Below are 16,194 nucleotides of genomic sequence, written 5' to 3'. Positions count from 1 at the left end.
CCAGGGGAGGCCGCAGGGCAGGGATGCTACTTGAATTTTCCCACCGCGGCCCCTCCTGTAACAGGGACACAGCCCTGCACTGACCTGCCCTCCAGCTAGTCGGTAGACAAGGGGGCCCGTTGTCTCCCTGACCCCAGGGCCTCCCGCGTGACTTAGGCTCCTGCACCCTTTCTTGGGAAGGGTCCCCCGTTCCCACCTTCCCTGGACACCGTGGGGCTTGGCCAGGAGGGTGGTGTTGGCAGCGGCTGCTGCTGCCCTCACCGAAGCCCCCTCTTCTTCCCACCCCAAGCGCCCAGGCTCAGGGACCACAGAAAAGGCACCTGTGGATTGTGCCACGCTGGCCTCGCCTGGCCCCGAGCCCCCCTTCCCTGGGCTGGGCAGGGCCTCTTCTGCCCAGGACCACAGGGGGCCGGCCTGGGCTGGCCGGGCAGCACAGTGAGAGGGGGCCGGGTGGGGCAGCCCTCCCCACGCCAGGCCGCTCCGTGCGTGCCCCCGGCCGTCCAGCTCCAGAGCCCCGTGTCCCGTCAGTGCCACTGCCCACAGGGCGCCACCTCGCCCGCAGCATGCCCCCTCATGCCAGTCGCTGCCGTGTGTGGTGTCGCGCCCTCTCCCCCGGGGCTGCGTCAGCGGGCCCTCCACTCCCATCTACTCACCCCACCCCCCCGGGGCGTCTCTTTGCCGATTTTTGAATGTGATTTTAAAGAGTGAAAAATGATATACGCGTTTTTATAAAAAATGGTGCCTGACTCCTTGGCTGTGTCAGACTCTTTTGTGCCCGATGGTCATTTTCAGTCTCCACGGGGCTGGGGCCTGAGGAGAGGGTCTTGGTGGTGCCAGATCCCCTCCACCTCCACAGCCGGCATCCACGGCCAGCCCAGGCCCAAGCACCCCGGGGCGGGGAGGGGCTCCCACTCCGCCCCTCCTACCCTGTGGGAGCAGAAGGGGTCTTCCGCCCACTGCCAGGGAAGCAGGAGGAGGTGCCTGCCCTTTGGTGCCTGGTGTCATGTTTGGACCGACCGAGCCCACCTGGCCCTCCAGGACCCATGCTGAGGACACCCCTGTGGACAGATGAGCACCTCTGCCCTTGGGGCCACACCGCAGTCTCTGGCCTTCGCCTTCTCTGGCTTTGGTCTTACCTCCGGCCTTGCTGTGCAGCCTCCAGTAGAGGTCCCTGAAGCCTGAGCCTGAGGGATACCCCAGCACCAGGCCTCATGTACCCAGAGGCTCTGTTCAACTTTCTTTTCCCCAAGTCCCTGCCGTCCAGGCCCACACGGGTGATGTCGCTGCTGCCCGCTCCGTGCAGGACTCTGCTGGCAAGGACTCAGCTCCACGGAGCCTCTGAGGAAATGGCTTTTCAGCTGGGCCTCCAGCACTGGGGTGGAGGAGGTGGGGATGCATTTCCGATGCAGGGAAGGGCCCGGCAGTCAGGAGTGGCTCAGGTTGGCAGGAGCACTGTGGGAAGGAGCCAGGCCTGGGAGGCCCTGAATGCAGGCTGAACCCACCCCAGAGCCCAGGGGCACTTAGTGACTGCACGACGAAGATGGCAATGGAGATGCAGCCCGAACCTGGATAGGCTCTGGGGAGTCCTTGCAGGCTCTGGACCAGGGCTGCATGATGAGAGCTGGCTGTAGAACAAGTTGCTTGTTACCACAGGCAGGACGTGTGGAAGGAGGTGAAGGACAGGAGGCAGGGAGACGGGTGAAGGGCCACTGATTCTGTCCAGGGAAGAGATGTCATAATGATGGTGGTGGTAAAGGAAGAGATGCAAAGGGGTCAGATGGGAAGAACGTGGCCCAGTGGGAATGGGCGGGACCTGGGGACGAGACAGAAGTGGGAGTCCAAAATGGCACAGCAGGAGGCCTGTGCTATCACTCAGAGTCACGACAGCCAGGGAGCAGAGCTGGCCGGAAGGGAAGAGGGTGAATGTGGCTGCATGTGGTTTGGAAACTGCTGATGGATTGCATGGGACATCAGGCACAAAGGTGTCCCAGAGGGAGCTGAAATGTGGTCCTGGAGGTGGCATCAGGGTGACAGTGGGAACAGACAGGCTTTCAGCTGGGAGAAGCCAGACTGGGAGTCGGGGAGGGACAACAGGGGCCCCGGGAAAGGGTTGAGAAGACAGTGGAATTAGGAGTCAAGGGCTGGGGCGGGGGGGGAGTTATGTCTAAGGCCGCAGAAATCAGGAGAGGCTGGGCCTGAGACAGTCCCGTTAGATTTGGGGTGAAGAGGGCTTGGAGACAGGGCAGCCTCTTTTAAGGAAGATGGAGGCTAGAGAAGGCTGCAGCAGAGGCAGCCGGCAGGGACTGATTTTAGAGTTCTGGACATTCAGAGGCCTTTAAGCTGTCCTAGACCCAAGGACATTACAATGACCTGATGACACCACACCGTAGGGTAGCAAAGTGATCCCAGAGAGCACAGGAGCCACCTGGCCACAGTGAGAGGGCAGGGTGAAAATGGCAACTAGGGCCTCCCAGCCCAGAGACGCAGCTCAAACATCTACATCAAACTATCTGGTCATTTTTTAAATAGGGAGACTGAAACCAGAAGGTCAGCCTTGGCCAAGCCTGGCCACTGCCTCACCAAAACCCAGGCTAAGGCCAGGGTAAGGACACCGGAGCTCAACCAACGGAGGAGGCCTGCACCCTGGTTCCGGTGTGGGTGGAGGGGCTGGCCCTGATTTCGAAACTCTCCTTCCTCTCCTGACACTGGCAGCAAAGTGCAGCCTCTGCAAAAGGGATGTACGCGATGGATGAAAGCAGCCACTCACGGTGAACAGCCCTCCAGAAGACCTAGAGCTAGCCAGGCCTGCTCCCCCACCCCCCGTACCCCCATTCCTGACTCCAGTGCACCCCCCACCCCAGGGCAAGGTCCAGCCTGTGGTGTGCCGGCAGCATACACTGGCCCAGGTCCCTGAGAAAGGTGCTTCAGGCTAAGCTGGTCAGCACTTAGGGGCATCTCAGAGGTGATGGGGAGGCAAGCCCGCACCTCGCATCCCACCCGCACACACAGGCCTGGTCTGTAACCGCGGGGTCTGGGTAAGAACACGGGGTCACAGGCAAGGAACTGCCGGGGAAACGCGCGTACCCCAAGAGCCACCGGCCCGCGGCCCGCTGAGCACGCACGCGCACACTCGCGCTCACGTCCCGGGGACCCCGGCCCCGCCCCTCGCCGAACCGCCCAGTCTCCGGACTCCCTCCTTCCCCTTCCGGACCCGCCAGGATGGGTCTGCGCCGTGTCTGAGACGCCCCCTGCCGGGCGCTGGCGGAGCTGCATCCAGGCCCCGCCCTCCGGAACGCCCTCCGCAGACCCTTCCCGGCTGAGACCCGGGCTGAGACGCAGGTCCTGGCTTCTGCCCTGGCGCACGTGGCCACCAGGGCTGCTGGGCAGCACCCCTCGCCCGCCCCCGGCGAGTGCCGGCCGGGCTGAGGTTTCTGCGGCTGCGAAGCAAGGGCGCGCCAGGCCCGACGCCCCGCCCCGCCTCGGCGCAGCCCCGCCCGCCGAGCCCGCCGAACCCGCCCTCCCCTCTGCCTGCGCCGCCGCCGCTGCCGCCACTGCCGCGAGGGCGCGGGGGCTGCGGTGGGCACTGCTCCGGCTCGGCGCGGACGGGAGGCGAAGGGCCCGCGCCAGGCCCGAAGCCGAGGCGGAGCCGGGCCGCCCCCGCCGCGCCCGCCGGCCCGCCCGGGATGAGGCGCTGAGGCCCAGCATGGCAGGCCCGGGCCCCACCTTCCCGCTGCATCGGCTAGTCTGGGCGAACCGGCACCGCGAACTGGAGGCCGCGCTGCACAGCCGCCAGGTGAGGCCCATCGGGCGCCCGGGCCGTCCTCCTGGTCCCCCACCCAAATCTGTGGTCTGCATCGGGAGGCCGCCTGCCCGGCTCCCTCTTCCCGGCCCAGAAGAGAGGTCACCTGCCCCTCGAGCTTGGGCTTCTGACCTCGGCTCCCAGCGCTGGGCCTTGCCCTGTCGGTCTCCCCACTTCACACTGCATCCAGCCTCCGAACTCGCGCCGCACCACCCCTAAGCCAGTCTGAGAAAAGCAGCCCGGTCCTGGTCCCCAAGTCAGTCCAAACTCTTGACATCGGCAGCTGCACCTCTACCAGACCAGGCCCTCCCCCCACCCCACCCCCACCCCTGCCCACCACCACCGGGCCCCCAGCTCTGTCCCTCGCAGAGGGCAGGAGAGGTGGGCAGGCCCTTCCCACCTACCCCCTCTCCTCCTTTGCCAGGACACTCAGGCCACCCTTTGCCATTTCCACCACCTGTGTGCTGTCCTTATTTCCTGCAGTGACTCCCAACCCTGTTCATCCCAGTGGCCTTCTTGCCTTGGCCTCTCCTTACTTGCCCTGTGCTGAGTGTCTCATCTCCCCCAGCACGACATCGAACAGGAAGACCCCCGGGGGCGCACCCCCCTGGAGCTGGCCGTGTCCCTGGGGAACCTGGAGTCCGTGAGAGTCCTCCTTCGACACAATGCCAACGTGGGCAAAGAGAGCTGCCAGGGCTGGGCAGGTACTGCAGAGGGCAAAGGGGCTCCCCTGAGGCTGGCAGCGGGGGGTGGTGGTGATGGTGTGTGGGAGTGAATGGCCAGGCCTGGAGCCATCTAGAGAGCTCCCCTCAGCAGCCCAGTGCCCCCAGTCCTGCAGGAGGCAGTCAGCACTGGGGACCCTGAGATGGTGCAGCTGGTACTTCAGTATCGGGACTACCAGAGGGCCACGCAGAGGCTGGCTGGCATTCCGGAATTGCTCAACAAACTCCGCCAGGTACAGCAGGACGTAGAGGTGTGGCCAGTAAGGGGGGTGTGGGGCGCCATGGAGGGGACCGTGACAGACTATGTGGGGTAACCCTGCCGGGCCTGGCCTTGGAAGGGCACCCAGCCTGTGCAGCATGCTTTCCTGACACTGTCAGTGAGGTCCCTCTCTCTTGACCCCAACCCAGGGTGATGTAGGAAAGAGAGGCAACCAGGCCCACGTGGATGAGGCTTTTCTCCCTTTGGAGAGAAAGCCTTTTGCCAGCATAGAGGGTCCTCTAGTGCTAGAAATCTCAACAGAGCTTTAGATCATGGGTCTCCTGGTTAATGCAGATTTACTGAAAGGCGGATTTCATCCAACTTAGCAGATGCGGCCTGGACTCCTGTCCACCCTTCTCAAAGCACACAGTGGGTGGGTAGGGGGCCCCCACTGGGAGAGCACACTACCTTGTGCCCTCCACCCCGGGGGCAGGGCCCCAGGGGGTCACTATGCCCCCTTTGCAGATGAGGACTCTGGGATCCAGATGGGGCAGAAGCTCCGCCAGGGACCCCCAGTGGGCTAGTGGCCAGGTTGAGCCTGGCCCCAGGCTTGCAGATGCTTATAGCCTGATGACTTGCAGACCTTTCAGGCCCCACTTGGCCCACCCTTTACTGGGTGGGGTTTGGCTGGGTTGGGGGCAAAGCTGGACCACGGCGGCACATCACACCTCACTGAGGGAATTCCCTGGTTGGCACTCCGTGCTTTCACTGTGGGGGGCTGGGTTTGATCCCTGGTTGGGGAAGGGCTGGGCTTCCAGAAGGGGGCCTGTGGACGAGGGGCTTCCCAGGCCCGCTGGGCCCTGCTGCAGGCAGGGCCCTGATCGGTGCTCTGGTCTATCTCAGGCCCCCGATTTCTACGTGGAGATGAAGTGGGAGTTCACCAGCTGGGGTGAGTGGGGACCTCTTGGCTCTCAGGGGCCTGGGCTGGGGCCGTTGGGAAAGAACCTTGGTGACCTCTGTGCCTCCTGCAGTGCCCCTCGTGTCCAAGATGTGCCCGAGTGACGTGTATCGCGTGTGGAAGCGGGGTGAGAACCTGCGGGTGGACACCAGCCTCCTGGGCTTTGAGCACATGACCTGGCAACGCGGCCGGAGGAGCTTCATCTTCAAGGGCCAGGGTGAGCTCTGGGGGGCTCCCTGCAGGCACGCAGCAGACCAGGGCCCCCAGGTTCTCCCGTGGCTTGTGAGGACAGTGCTGTCCTCTGTCTCTGTCTCCAGATGTGTAAATGGAGGTCGGGGTGGAGGGCGTCCAGAGGCTGAGGCCACACCCCGTGGCAGGAGGTGGCTGAGGGCACCACGATAGCCCTCTGGCCACTGTCTGGTCCTGGCACTTATTCGTCCCCCTCACACCCCCGCGCCGGCTGGCAGAGGCGGGAGCCTTGGTGATGGAAGTTGACCACGACCGGCAGTTGGTGCACACGGAGACACTGGGGCTCACGCTGCACGAGCCTGAAGCGCTGCTGGCCACCATGCGGCCCAGTGAGGAGCATGTGGCCAGTCGCCTCACCTCTCCCATCGTCTCCACCCACCTGGACACTCGCAATGTGGCCTTCGAGAGGTTAGTTGGGCCCTGGCCACACTGTGGGTAGTGCCCTCGAGCCTCTAGTTCAGGCTTCTGGGAGGCTGAGCCCCTCGCAGAGGCTGCTCGGGAGGGGGAGGGGGGTCCCTGCAGACCCGGTGTCTCTTCTGGACCACCTGCTGGTCCTGGGTCCTGTGGCACCTTCCACCTCCTGCACGCCTGTCTATACTGGCAGCTGTCTCCCTGGGAGGAGGCTGGGTCAGGGAGTCCCCAGTTTCCTGACTTCTGACCTCACGTGTTTCCCATAAAAACGAGGATTGAGGCTGCCGTGCAGGGCAGCTGTTTGCAGCAAGGTCGGCTTCTCAGCGGTGCAGCTGTGTCTGGGCCAGAGTCCTTTGTGGGTAGCCTAGGAGCCCACCCTTCCGGCAGGGTGTTATTTCTCTGACAACATGTGCCCCAGTTCCAATAACAGACTTCAGAAACACTTTTTTTCAAAAAACAGCTTTCTTGAGATATAATTTTGTATACTGTACCGTTCACCTATTTAAAGTATGCAGTTCAGTGGTTTTCAGTATCTTCACAGATACGTAACCGGTACCACCGTCCAATTTTAGAACATTTCCGTCACCTCAGAAAGAAACCCTGTACCCTTTAACAATCAACTCCCAATCAACTGCCTTTAACAATCAACAATCCCCTCCCCCCCAGCTAATCTACTTTCTGTCTCTATAGGTTTTCCTGTTCTGGATTTTTATATGAATAGAATAATACAATATGTGTGGTCTTTTGTGACTGGCCTCTTTTGCTTAGCGTCATGTGTTCAAGGTTCAGCCAAGTTGTAGCGTGTAACTGCTACATTCCTTTTTATGGCCAGGTCCGCTGCACGACTATACCACATTTTGTTTATTCATTCGTCCATTGATGGACATAAGGATTATTTCCACCTTTTGACTGTTGACTATTTGACTATGAAGAATGCTGCTCTGAGCGTTAGTGTACAAGTTTTAGTGTGGACATACATTTTCTTTCTCTTGGGTATTTACTTGCGAGTGGAATTGCTAGGTCCTGTGGTGACATGTGGTAATTAAACACAGATGTTTAATTGTTTGAAGAGCTGCCAGACTATTTACCAAAGGGGCTGCAGCATTTTACATTCCAGTCAGCGGTATATAAGGGTTCTAATTTCTCCACATCTTCACCAACACTTACTGCTCATTATTTATTTATTTATTTATTTATTTTGGTGTTATAACCATCCTAGCAGGTGTGAAGTGGTATTCACTGTGGTTTTGATTTACATTTCCTTAATGACTAATGATGTTGAGCATCTTTTCATGTGCTTATTGGCCGTTTGTATATCTTCTTTGGAGAAGTGTCTATTCAGATCCTTTGCCCATTTTATCTTTTTCAAAAATTAATTAATTAATTTGGCTGCATTGGGTCTTTGTTGCCGCGCGCGAGCCCCCTCCAGCCGCGGCGGGCGGGGGCCACTCTTCACCGGGGTGCATGGGCTTCTCATTGCGGCGGCTTCTCTTGTTGCGGAGCACGGGCTCTAGGTGCACGCTGAGGGCCGTGGCCCGCAGGCCCAGTAGTCGTGGCCTGCAGGCCCAGTAGTCGCAGCTCGGGGGCTCCAGAGCGCGGGCTCAGTAGTTGTGGCGCACGGGATAAGCTGCTCCGCGGCATGTGGGATCCTCCCGGACCAGGGGTTGAACCCGTGTCCCCCACATTGGCAGGTGGATTCCCAACCACTGCGCCACCAGGGAAGTCCCCCTTTGCCCATTTTAAAAATTGGGTTATCTTTTATTATTGAGTTACAAGAGTTCTTTGTATGTTCTAGGTAGAAATCCCTTATCAGCTACATGATTTGCAAATATTTCCTCCCATTCTGTGGGTTGTCTTTTCACTTTCTTGATGGTGTCCTTTGAAGCACAAAAGTTTTTAGTTTTCATGAAGTCCACTTTATCTATTTTTCCTTTTGTTGCTCGTGCTTTTAGTGTCATATCTAACGATACTTTGCCAAATCCAAAGTCATGAAGATTTTCCCCTGTTTTGTTCTGAAAGTTTTGTAGTTTTAGTTCTTACAGTTAGCTCTTTGATTTATTTTGAGTTAATATTTGTATATGGTGGGAGGTAAGGATTCAGCTTCATTCTTTTGCATGTGACTATCCACTTGTTCCAGCACCGTTTGTTAAAAAGACTGTTAATTCCCATTGAATTGTCTTGGCACCCTTGTGGAAAAATCAGTTGACCAGAGATGTATGGGTTTATTTCTAGACTCTCAGTTCTATTCCGCTGGTCTGTATGACTCTCTTTGTGCACTGTCTTAATCACATGTTGCTTTGTCGTAAGTTTTTGAAATTGGAAAGTATAAGTCTTCCGACTTTGTTCTTCTTTCTCAGGATTATTTTACGTATTCTGGGTGGGTCCCTTGAAATTGCATATGAATTCCAGATTCAGCTTGTCAATTTCTACAAAGAATTCAGGTGGGATTCTGATAGTGTTTGTGTTGAATCTGTAAAACAGTTTGGGGAGTGTTGCCATTTTAATAATGTTAAGTCTTCTGCCATGAACGTTGGATATTTTTCCGTTTTAGATCTTTAATTTTTTTTCAATGATGTTTTGTAGTTTTCAGAGTATAAGTTTTACACTTACAGTAAATACATTTATTCTAAGTATTTTATTCTTTTTGTTATAAATTGCATTGTTTTCTTGATTACATTTTTGAACTGTTCATTGCAAATCTATAAAAATACAATTGATTTTTATATATTGATCTTACATCCTGCAATCTTGTCAAACTCATTTTTTAGGTCTAATGGGTTTTTAGTGGATTCCTCATATTTCTTATATGTAAGACCGTGTCATCTGTTAATAGTTTTACTTCTTCCTTTCTAATCCGAATGCCTTTTATTTCCTTTTTTTTTGTCTAAATGCTTTGTCTGCAACCTCCAGTAGAATGTTGAATAGGAGTGGCAGGAACAGACATCTTTATCTTGTTTCTGATAAAGAAACAAGGGGGAAAGCATTCAGTCTTTCATCATTAAGTGTGACATTAGTTGTGGGTATGCTTTATCAGGCCAAGGAAGTTGCCTTCTGTTCCTAGTTTGTTGAGTGTTTTTATTGTGAAAGGGTTTGGGTTTTGTCAAATGCCTTTTCTGTGTCTATCGATATGATCACGTGACTTTTATTTTTATTCTATTGATATGTGTTGCTATCAGTTAATTTTCAGATGTTGAACCAACCCCGTATCCCTGGGATAAATTTCACTTTGTCGTGGTGTATCATTCTTTTCATGTGTTGCTAGATTTGGTCGGCTACTATTTTGTGTCCATATTCCTAAGAGGTAATGGTTTATGGTTTTCTTGTCATGTCTTTGCCTGGTTTTAGTATCTGGACAATGCCTCATTGAATGAGTTAGGCAGTGTCACCTCCTTGTCTATTTTTTGCAAGAGTTTGTGAATAACTGGTATTAATTCTTCTTTAAAAGTTTGGTGGGATTCTTTGGTGAAGCCATCTGGGCCTGGGCTTTTCTTTGTGGGTACTTTTTGGTTTGTTTTTGTTTTTACTGCTTCAGTCCCATTACTTGTTACAGTCTGTTAGATTATCTACTTCTTCTTGAGTTAGTATTGGTAGTTTATGTCTCTCTAGGGTTTGTTTACTTCATCTAAATTATCTGATTTGTTGGGGTACAATTGTTCATCATATTCTTTTATTTATAATCCTTTTTATTTCTGTAATGTCAGTAGTAATGCCCCCTCTTTCATTTCTGATTCTGGTAGTTTGAGTCTTCCTTCTTTGTCAATTCCATTGATCTTTTGAAAGAACCAGCTTTTGGTTGAATTGATTTTCTCTATTGTTTTTCTATTCTCCATTTCATTAATTTTCACTCTAATATTTATTATTGCCTTCCTTCTGCTTGCTGTGGGTTTACTTTGCTCTTTTCCCAGTGTCTTAATATGGAAGGTTAGCTTATTGATATAAGATCTTTCTTCTTTCTTAATATAGTTATTTACAGCTATAAGTTTCTTTCTCAGCATTGCTTTAGTTGTGTCCCATAAGTTTTGGTATGTTGTATCTTCGTTTCCATTCATCTCAAAGTATTTTCTGATTTTGCTTTTGATTTATTCTTTGATCCATTGGTTATTTAGGAGTATGTTGTTTACTCTTCCCATATTCATGAATTTCCCAAGTCATCTTTTTTCTGTTACTGATTCTGATTTCATTCAGTTTTTTTGTTGTTGTCTTTTTTTAATTTTTTTGCGGTACGCGGGCCTCTGACTGTTGTGGCCTCTCCCGTTGCGGAGCACAGGCTCCGGACGCGCAGGCTCAGCGGCCATGGCTCACGGGCCCAGCCGCTCTGTGGCATGTGGGATCCTCCTGGACTGGGGCACGAACCCGTGTCCCCTGCATCGGCAGGTGGACTCTCAACCACTGCGCCACCAGGGAAGCCCAGTTTTTTTTTTTTTTTAATTAAGGTTGCTTTCTTGTTGTTGTTGTTATTTATTTATTTTATTTATTTATTTTTAGCCACGTTGCCTCTTTGCTGCTGCGCTCGGGCCCTCTCTAATTGCGGTGAGCAGGGGCCGCTCTTCACTGCAGTGAGTGGGCTTCTCATTGTGGTGGCTTCTCTTGTTGCTGAGCACAGGCTCCAGGCGCGCAGGCCTCAGTAGTTGTGGCACGTGGGCTCAGTAGTTGTGGCTCGCGGGTCCAGATGGCTCTGCGGCACGTGGGATCCTCCCGGACCAGGGCTTGAACCTGTGTCCCCCGCAGTGGCAGGCGGATTCCCAACCACTGTGCCACCAGGGAAGCCCTCATTCAGTTGTGATTGGAGAACATTCTGTGTATGATTTCTGTCCTTTCAGTTGTATTGAGGTCTCTTTTATGGCCGAGCCCACGGTCTATCCTGAAGAATGTTTCACATGCCCTTGAGCAGAATATGTATTCTGTTGTTGGGTGGAGTGATCTAAGGATGTCTATCAAGTCTAGTTCGTAGCGTGTTCAAGTCTTCTGTTTCCTTGTTGATCTTCTGTCTGCTTGTTCTATCCATTATTGAAAGTGGGGTACTGAAATCTCCAACTATTATTGTTGAATCAGACATAGCTTTATTTTTAAATTTTTATTATGGAAAATTTCAAGCACATATGAAAGAAGAGAGACTAGTATGATGTTCTCATCACCCAACTTCAGCATTTATCAACATTTTGCCAATCTTTTTTTTAAATTTTTTTTTGGCCACGCCGAACGGCTTGTGGGATCTTAGTTCCCCAACCAGGGATCGAACCCAGGCCCTCAGCAGTGAAACCGCTGAGTCCTAACCACTCGACCGCCAGGGAGTTCCCAACATTTTGCCCATCTTGTTGAATCTACCCTTCCTCACTTTTTTCCTGTTTTCTTTTTCCCCCAACTATTTTAAAGCACGTCCCAGATGTCGTATCATTTCAACAGTAAATGCTTCTGCGTGTGACTCTAACAGATAAGGATGTTTTTAAACCAAGCCCCAACGCCATTATCACACCTAGCAAAAATTAGTAATTCCCCAGTACTTTCTAGTCCTCAGTCCTCTGTTCATTTGTCCCCAGCTGTCCAGGCAGCCTCCTCAAGGCCCCTGTGTGTTTCACAGCAGGAAGGCAAATTGGAGGGGGTCTTTGGAAGGGACGACTTTGGCCAGAGTTGGGGGGTGTGGGTCCTCATGAGCTCCTGTTTGGTCTGTTTCAGGAACAAATGTGGTATCTGGGGCTGGCGGTCTGAGAAGATGGAAACCGTTAGCGGCTACGAGGCCAAGGCAGGAGAGGCTAGTGGTGGGAGCTGGGGTAGGAGACGAGGCCCAGGAAATCTGCCCCTTCTCCACATCCACCCTGTGTGGAGGGAGACCCAGCAGCCCGTGGGCTCCGGATGCCCTGTGTGGCCATGGGAACAGTGGGGCCCGAGTGCCCAGCCCCTGCTGAGCACGCAGGGATTACCCACAGCACGGGCCCCTACCCGGATCACCGAGATGAAGCCAGGAGCATTTTACCCTCATTAGTGACTTCCCGGGGTTCAGACCCCACCCCCTCCACTGTGGGGAGTGAGATCCTATCTGTCCCTGGGGACAGGAGGACTTGGGTCCTGTGCTGGTGAGGCTGAGTGTGGGCAGCAGGCTCTGAGCCCCCAGCTCCCCCTGTGTCCCCCCTGCTCCCCAGGTATACAGCGCCACCAATGTGGAGCTGGTGACACGCACACGCACAGAGCACCTCTCCGATCAGGACAAGTCGAGGAGCAAAGGTAAACCCAGGTGCGCCTGCCTGCTGCCCAGTCACACCGTACGGGGTGGTCACCCTGATCTGGGGTCAGGGCCAGAGTATCTGGGACCAGCTGGAAGGCTTCCCCGTTCCCGTCTGCTCTGCCTTCCACCACAGGGGAGGCTCCCAGGGTGGAGGCTAGGTGTGGGCAGTCTGGGGGCAGTGGCCCCAGGTCCCCTCATGGGCTCCACCCCTTCTCCTTAGGGGGGAAGACTCCATTCCAGTCCTTCCTTGGGATGGCCCAGCAGCACTCCTCCCACAATGGGGTGAGCCGGGACTGGGGGCCGGGGGCTGGGGGCCGACTGGCAGGGCCCACTGAGCGGGGCCGGGCCGGCGCCTCCCCAGCGCTAAGCCTGGTCCCGGGGCCACCCAGGCTCCTGTGCAGCAGGCAGCCAGCCCCACAAACCCCACCGCCATTTCCCCCGACGAGTACTTTGACCCCAACTTCAGCCTGGAGTCGAGGAACATCGGCCGCCCCATTGAGATGTCCAGCAAAGTACAGAGGTGAGGTCTGGGGGCTGGCGGGGGGCTTCCCTCTGGGACAGGGGACCCTGCCTGGTGCCCCCGAGCCCTTGCAGACCCTGTCACACACAGGGCCCCCTGGAGTGGGGGACTCACTCACCCAGCTGGCTGCCTTCTCGACTCACTCCCTGGGGGCCGGGCCAGGTCTGCTTTAGCCATGGTCCTTGGCACCCAGCTCGGGGCTTGGCTCAGAGGACTGGTCGCTCTTCTTGGTGAACGAATGAATGGGCAGCACCACCCATGTATGGTTTTCTGTTCAACTGAACGAGCACCTGCTGGGGGCCAGCTTGTGGCAGACAGGAAGGGCACGCGGCTCTAACACCTCCTGGCTTCGTGGCCCAAGGAATCACCTTCCCCTCTGAGAGTCTGTCCTCCCCCTCAGTAAAACGAGAACAGTTGCCTTTGGCCACCTGCTCACAAAGGTGCTGTGAGGCTCTGATGAGCCGTGACTTCTAGTGCGTCTGGTGGGCCCAGCACTGTGCCAGGAACCTCACGTGGACTCCCTCAGCCACGCAGCAGCGGGGCTGGGATGCGACCCCAGCAGTGCGGTCCCGAACTGTCGGGCTGTGCGGGACCCCAGAGTACGGTGAAGTGCGACGTGCTGGCTGGCTGTGGGCCGAGGAGGAGGGCAGGGCTGTGGACGAGGCGGGACTGAAGCCAGGAGCTCAGCCCTGCCCTCCTCGTCCAGGAGAGCTGAGCTGGCACAGAGCGCCCGGGGCCCAGCCTGAGCCCAGGGCCGGGGGGCAGCTCAGGCTGTAGGGCCAGAAGGACATGAGCTCCTGGGGGAGGCAGGCAGGAGCAGCTGAGCAGAGAAGAGGGTCCCCCAGGCCAGGTGGAGAGCAGTAGAGGCAGATGTCCAGAGTAGGTGCGCCTTAGCAGAGGGGCCACCAGAGGTTCCTTGACCCACGTCCTGCGGTTGGCCGGGCAGGTTCAAGGCAACACTGTGGCTGAGCGAGGAGCACCCGCTCTCCCTGGGTGACCAGGTGATGCCCATCATCGACCTGATGGCCATCAGCAACGCTCACTTTGCCAAGCTGCGGGACTTCATCACCCTGCGCCTCCCGCCCGGCTTCCCGGTCAAGATTGGTGAGAGGGTGGGCCGGGCAGCAGGAGGGCCCCCGGAGTGGGGTGGGCACGGGCTGCAGGGCTGGCTCAGGCTCGACATCTCCTCACAGAGATCCCCCTTTTCCACGTGCTCAACGCCCGCATCACCTTCAGCAACCTGTGTGGCTGTGACGAGCCCCTGAGCTCGGTGTGGGTGCCGGCGCCCGGCTCTGCCATCGCAGCTTCAGGTACCGCCGTGGGCGGGCGCGGGGCCGTGAGGTTCGCTGGTCTCTGTGCACCAGGGCTGAGCACGACCCCTCTGCTGCACCCAGCGAGCCCCTTCCCCTGTGAGGTGGACCCCGCCGTGTTTGAGGTGCCCGACGGGTACAGCGTGCTGGGCGCAGAGCGCAGCGAGCCCCTTCGCGACGAGGACGACGACCTGCTGCAGTTTGCCATCCAGCAGAGCCTGCTGGAGGCGGGCACGGAGGCGGAGCAGGTGGGGTGCGGGCAGGAGCTGGGCCCCGGGCGTGGGCAGGGGTGGCAGAGGTGACAGCTCCGGGCTCTGGCTGCTGCAGGTGACTGTCTGGGAAGCCCTGACCAACACCCGGCCTGGTGCCCACCTTCCCCAGGTCACGGCTTACGAGGAGCAGCTTCAGCTGGAGCGGTGAGGCCCTCCGGGACCTGCCAGGTCCATGTCTCAGCCCCGCCCTGCCTCGAGGACCCTGCCGGCTGGGGGGGTTCTTGGATGGTGGGGTCAAGTAGCAGGGAGGTGCTGGCCCCAGGACCCCACACCCTCTTTGAGGCCACCCTCCATCTTCCGTGCTGCCCACCAGCGAGGGCGGCACGAGGGATGGGGAGACAGGGCCCGGCCTTGTCTCTTGTCTCCGGTCCTCGGGTCCCAGCCTCCCTGTCCTTATCTTCGGCCTCTGCAGCCATGTCCCAGCCCTCGGCCTCCTCCCCAGCCTTAGCGCTCATGGGTCTGCTCTCCCCTCTCATGCCTCGCCTGGAAGGGCCCTCCAGGAAAGCCTGCAGATGTCCACAGAGCCTGAGGGTCCGGGGGCCCCTCTCAGGGCGCCCCCGAGCTTTGAGGAGCAGCTTCGCCTGGCCCTGGAGCTGTCTGCGCGGGAGCAGGCGGAGTGGGAGCGGCGGGGGCGGCGGGAGGAGGAGGACCTACAGCGGACCCTACAGCGCTCGCTCACGGAGCTCTGAGCCCCGCCCTCAGGAGGGCTGCCCGGGGCTGCACCGCCCCCTACTTTTGTAACTTATTTATTTATAGACACTCTGCTGCTGCTGGGCTTGGGGCCTGGAGCCCTGCGGCTGGGCGTGCATTGGAGACTGAGATGGAAATAAAGAGACCCTCAGCAGCAGGCTTGCTCCGCTCATTGGGGGGGGGCTGGGGGGGGAGTGCTGGGGGGCACCGAGGGGAGACACTGTGGGCAATGGCCTTAGACTTGGGTTTGAATCCTGACCGTGGTCCCCTTAGCCCCTCTGAGCCTCAGTGTCCTCAGCTGTAAATGAGACCGCCTCCCACCCCCAGGGCTTCTGGGAGGGTAAAATGAGCCGACAGGTGTCAGGTGCCCTAGTAGGTGCTCCCTGAACGTCAGTTCCCCCGAGCCCTATCCCACCTACTGGAGACCCCGGTTCTTCCGGCCACACAGCCAGGCTTTCCGGGAACCCACCCCTGCTTGTGTCAGGGACGGGGAGAGGCTGGTTCTCCGGACTCTGCCGGGTCAGAGGAGGCCCTGCGCCCCAGGCCTGCGTTCCTGACCTGACTCCGGCAGGTTCTACTGCAGTGACATTAGACAAGTCACTTCCCTCTGCCGCCGCTGTGAACCTGCTCAGCCCTGCCCTGCTCACCTCCGAGGTGGCCCTGAGGACCTGCTGTGAGCCTCAGGGGTTAGTTCTAAACCCACCCTGATATCCCCTGAAGCTTCGAGTGTCTCTCAGTGATTCATGCTGAGTGGAAGCGCCAGGGCCAACCGGCGAGGAGAAAGAAGTTTGGGGTGCTCCCCACTTAAGACCCACGGGTTCTGGTTCTCTCCAAGACCCGGGTC

The 16,194-nt window shown here is 56.9% G+C and overlaps 1 protein-coding gene across 7 annotated transcripts; it reads left to right on the top strand.

Annotated features, from left to right (window-relative positions):
* The first annotated feature begins 3,292 nt into the window (after positions 1 to 3,292).
* Positions 3,293 to 15,507, top strand: ANKRD13D (ankyrin repeat domain 13D). 7 transcript variants are annotated; one of them, XM_079929151.1, is made up of 15 exons: positions 3,293 to 3,793; positions 4,368 to 4,503; positions 4,630 to 4,754; positions 5,624 to 5,669; positions 5,752 to 5,895; positions 6,146 to 6,335; positions 12,012 to 12,078; positions 12,476 to 12,557; positions 12,779 to 12,840; positions 12,948 to 13,078; positions 14,025 to 14,182; positions 14,272 to 14,388; positions 14,473 to 14,636; positions 14,770 to 14,804; positions 15,151 to 15,507. In XM_079929151.1, the coding sequence occupies exons 1-15, from the start codon at positions 3,704 to 3,706 to the stop codon at positions 15,347 to 15,349; spliced, it is 1,746 nt and encodes a 581-aa protein (XP_079785277.1). In that variant the 5' UTR covers positions 3,293 to 3,703; the 3' UTR covers positions 15,350 to 15,507. The 7 variants fall into 7 exon arrangements, with proteins under 7 accessions (XP_079785277.1, XP_079785275.1, XP_079785276.1 ...); XM_079929149.1 differs by having other exon boundaries at positions 15,073 to 15,507; XM_079929150.1 differs by having other exon boundaries at positions 14,716 to 14,804.
* Positions 15,508 to 16,194: the final 687 nt, after the last annotated feature.

This window comes from Stenella coeruleoalba (genome assembly GCF_951394435.1).
Source record: "Stenella coeruleoalba genome assembly, chromosome: 8".
NCBI lineage: Eukaryota > Metazoa > Chordata > Mammalia > Artiodactyla > Delphinidae > Stenella > Stenella coeruleoalba.
Note: the sequence above shows the minus strand (reverse complement) of the source record. Positions and strands in the feature narration are given on the sequence as shown.

What these genes read in the sequence shown, in the direction of transcription:
- ANKRD13D (XM_079929147.1), top strand. Translation starts at nt 3,704, where the DNA reads ATGGCAGGCCCGGGCCCCACCTTCCCGCTGCATCGGCTAGTCTGGGCG. An exon ending in GAGCTGCCAGGGCTGGGCAG is followed by an intron (nt 4,504 to 4,629) that starts GTACTGCAGAGG and finishes CAGTGCCCCCAG; the next exon opens with TCCTGCAGGAGGCAGTCAGC. An exon ending in TGCTCAACAAACTCCGCCAG is followed by an intron (nt 4,755 to 5,623) that starts GTACAGCAGGAC and finishes GGTCTATCTCAG; the next exon opens with GCCCCCGATTTCTACGTGGA.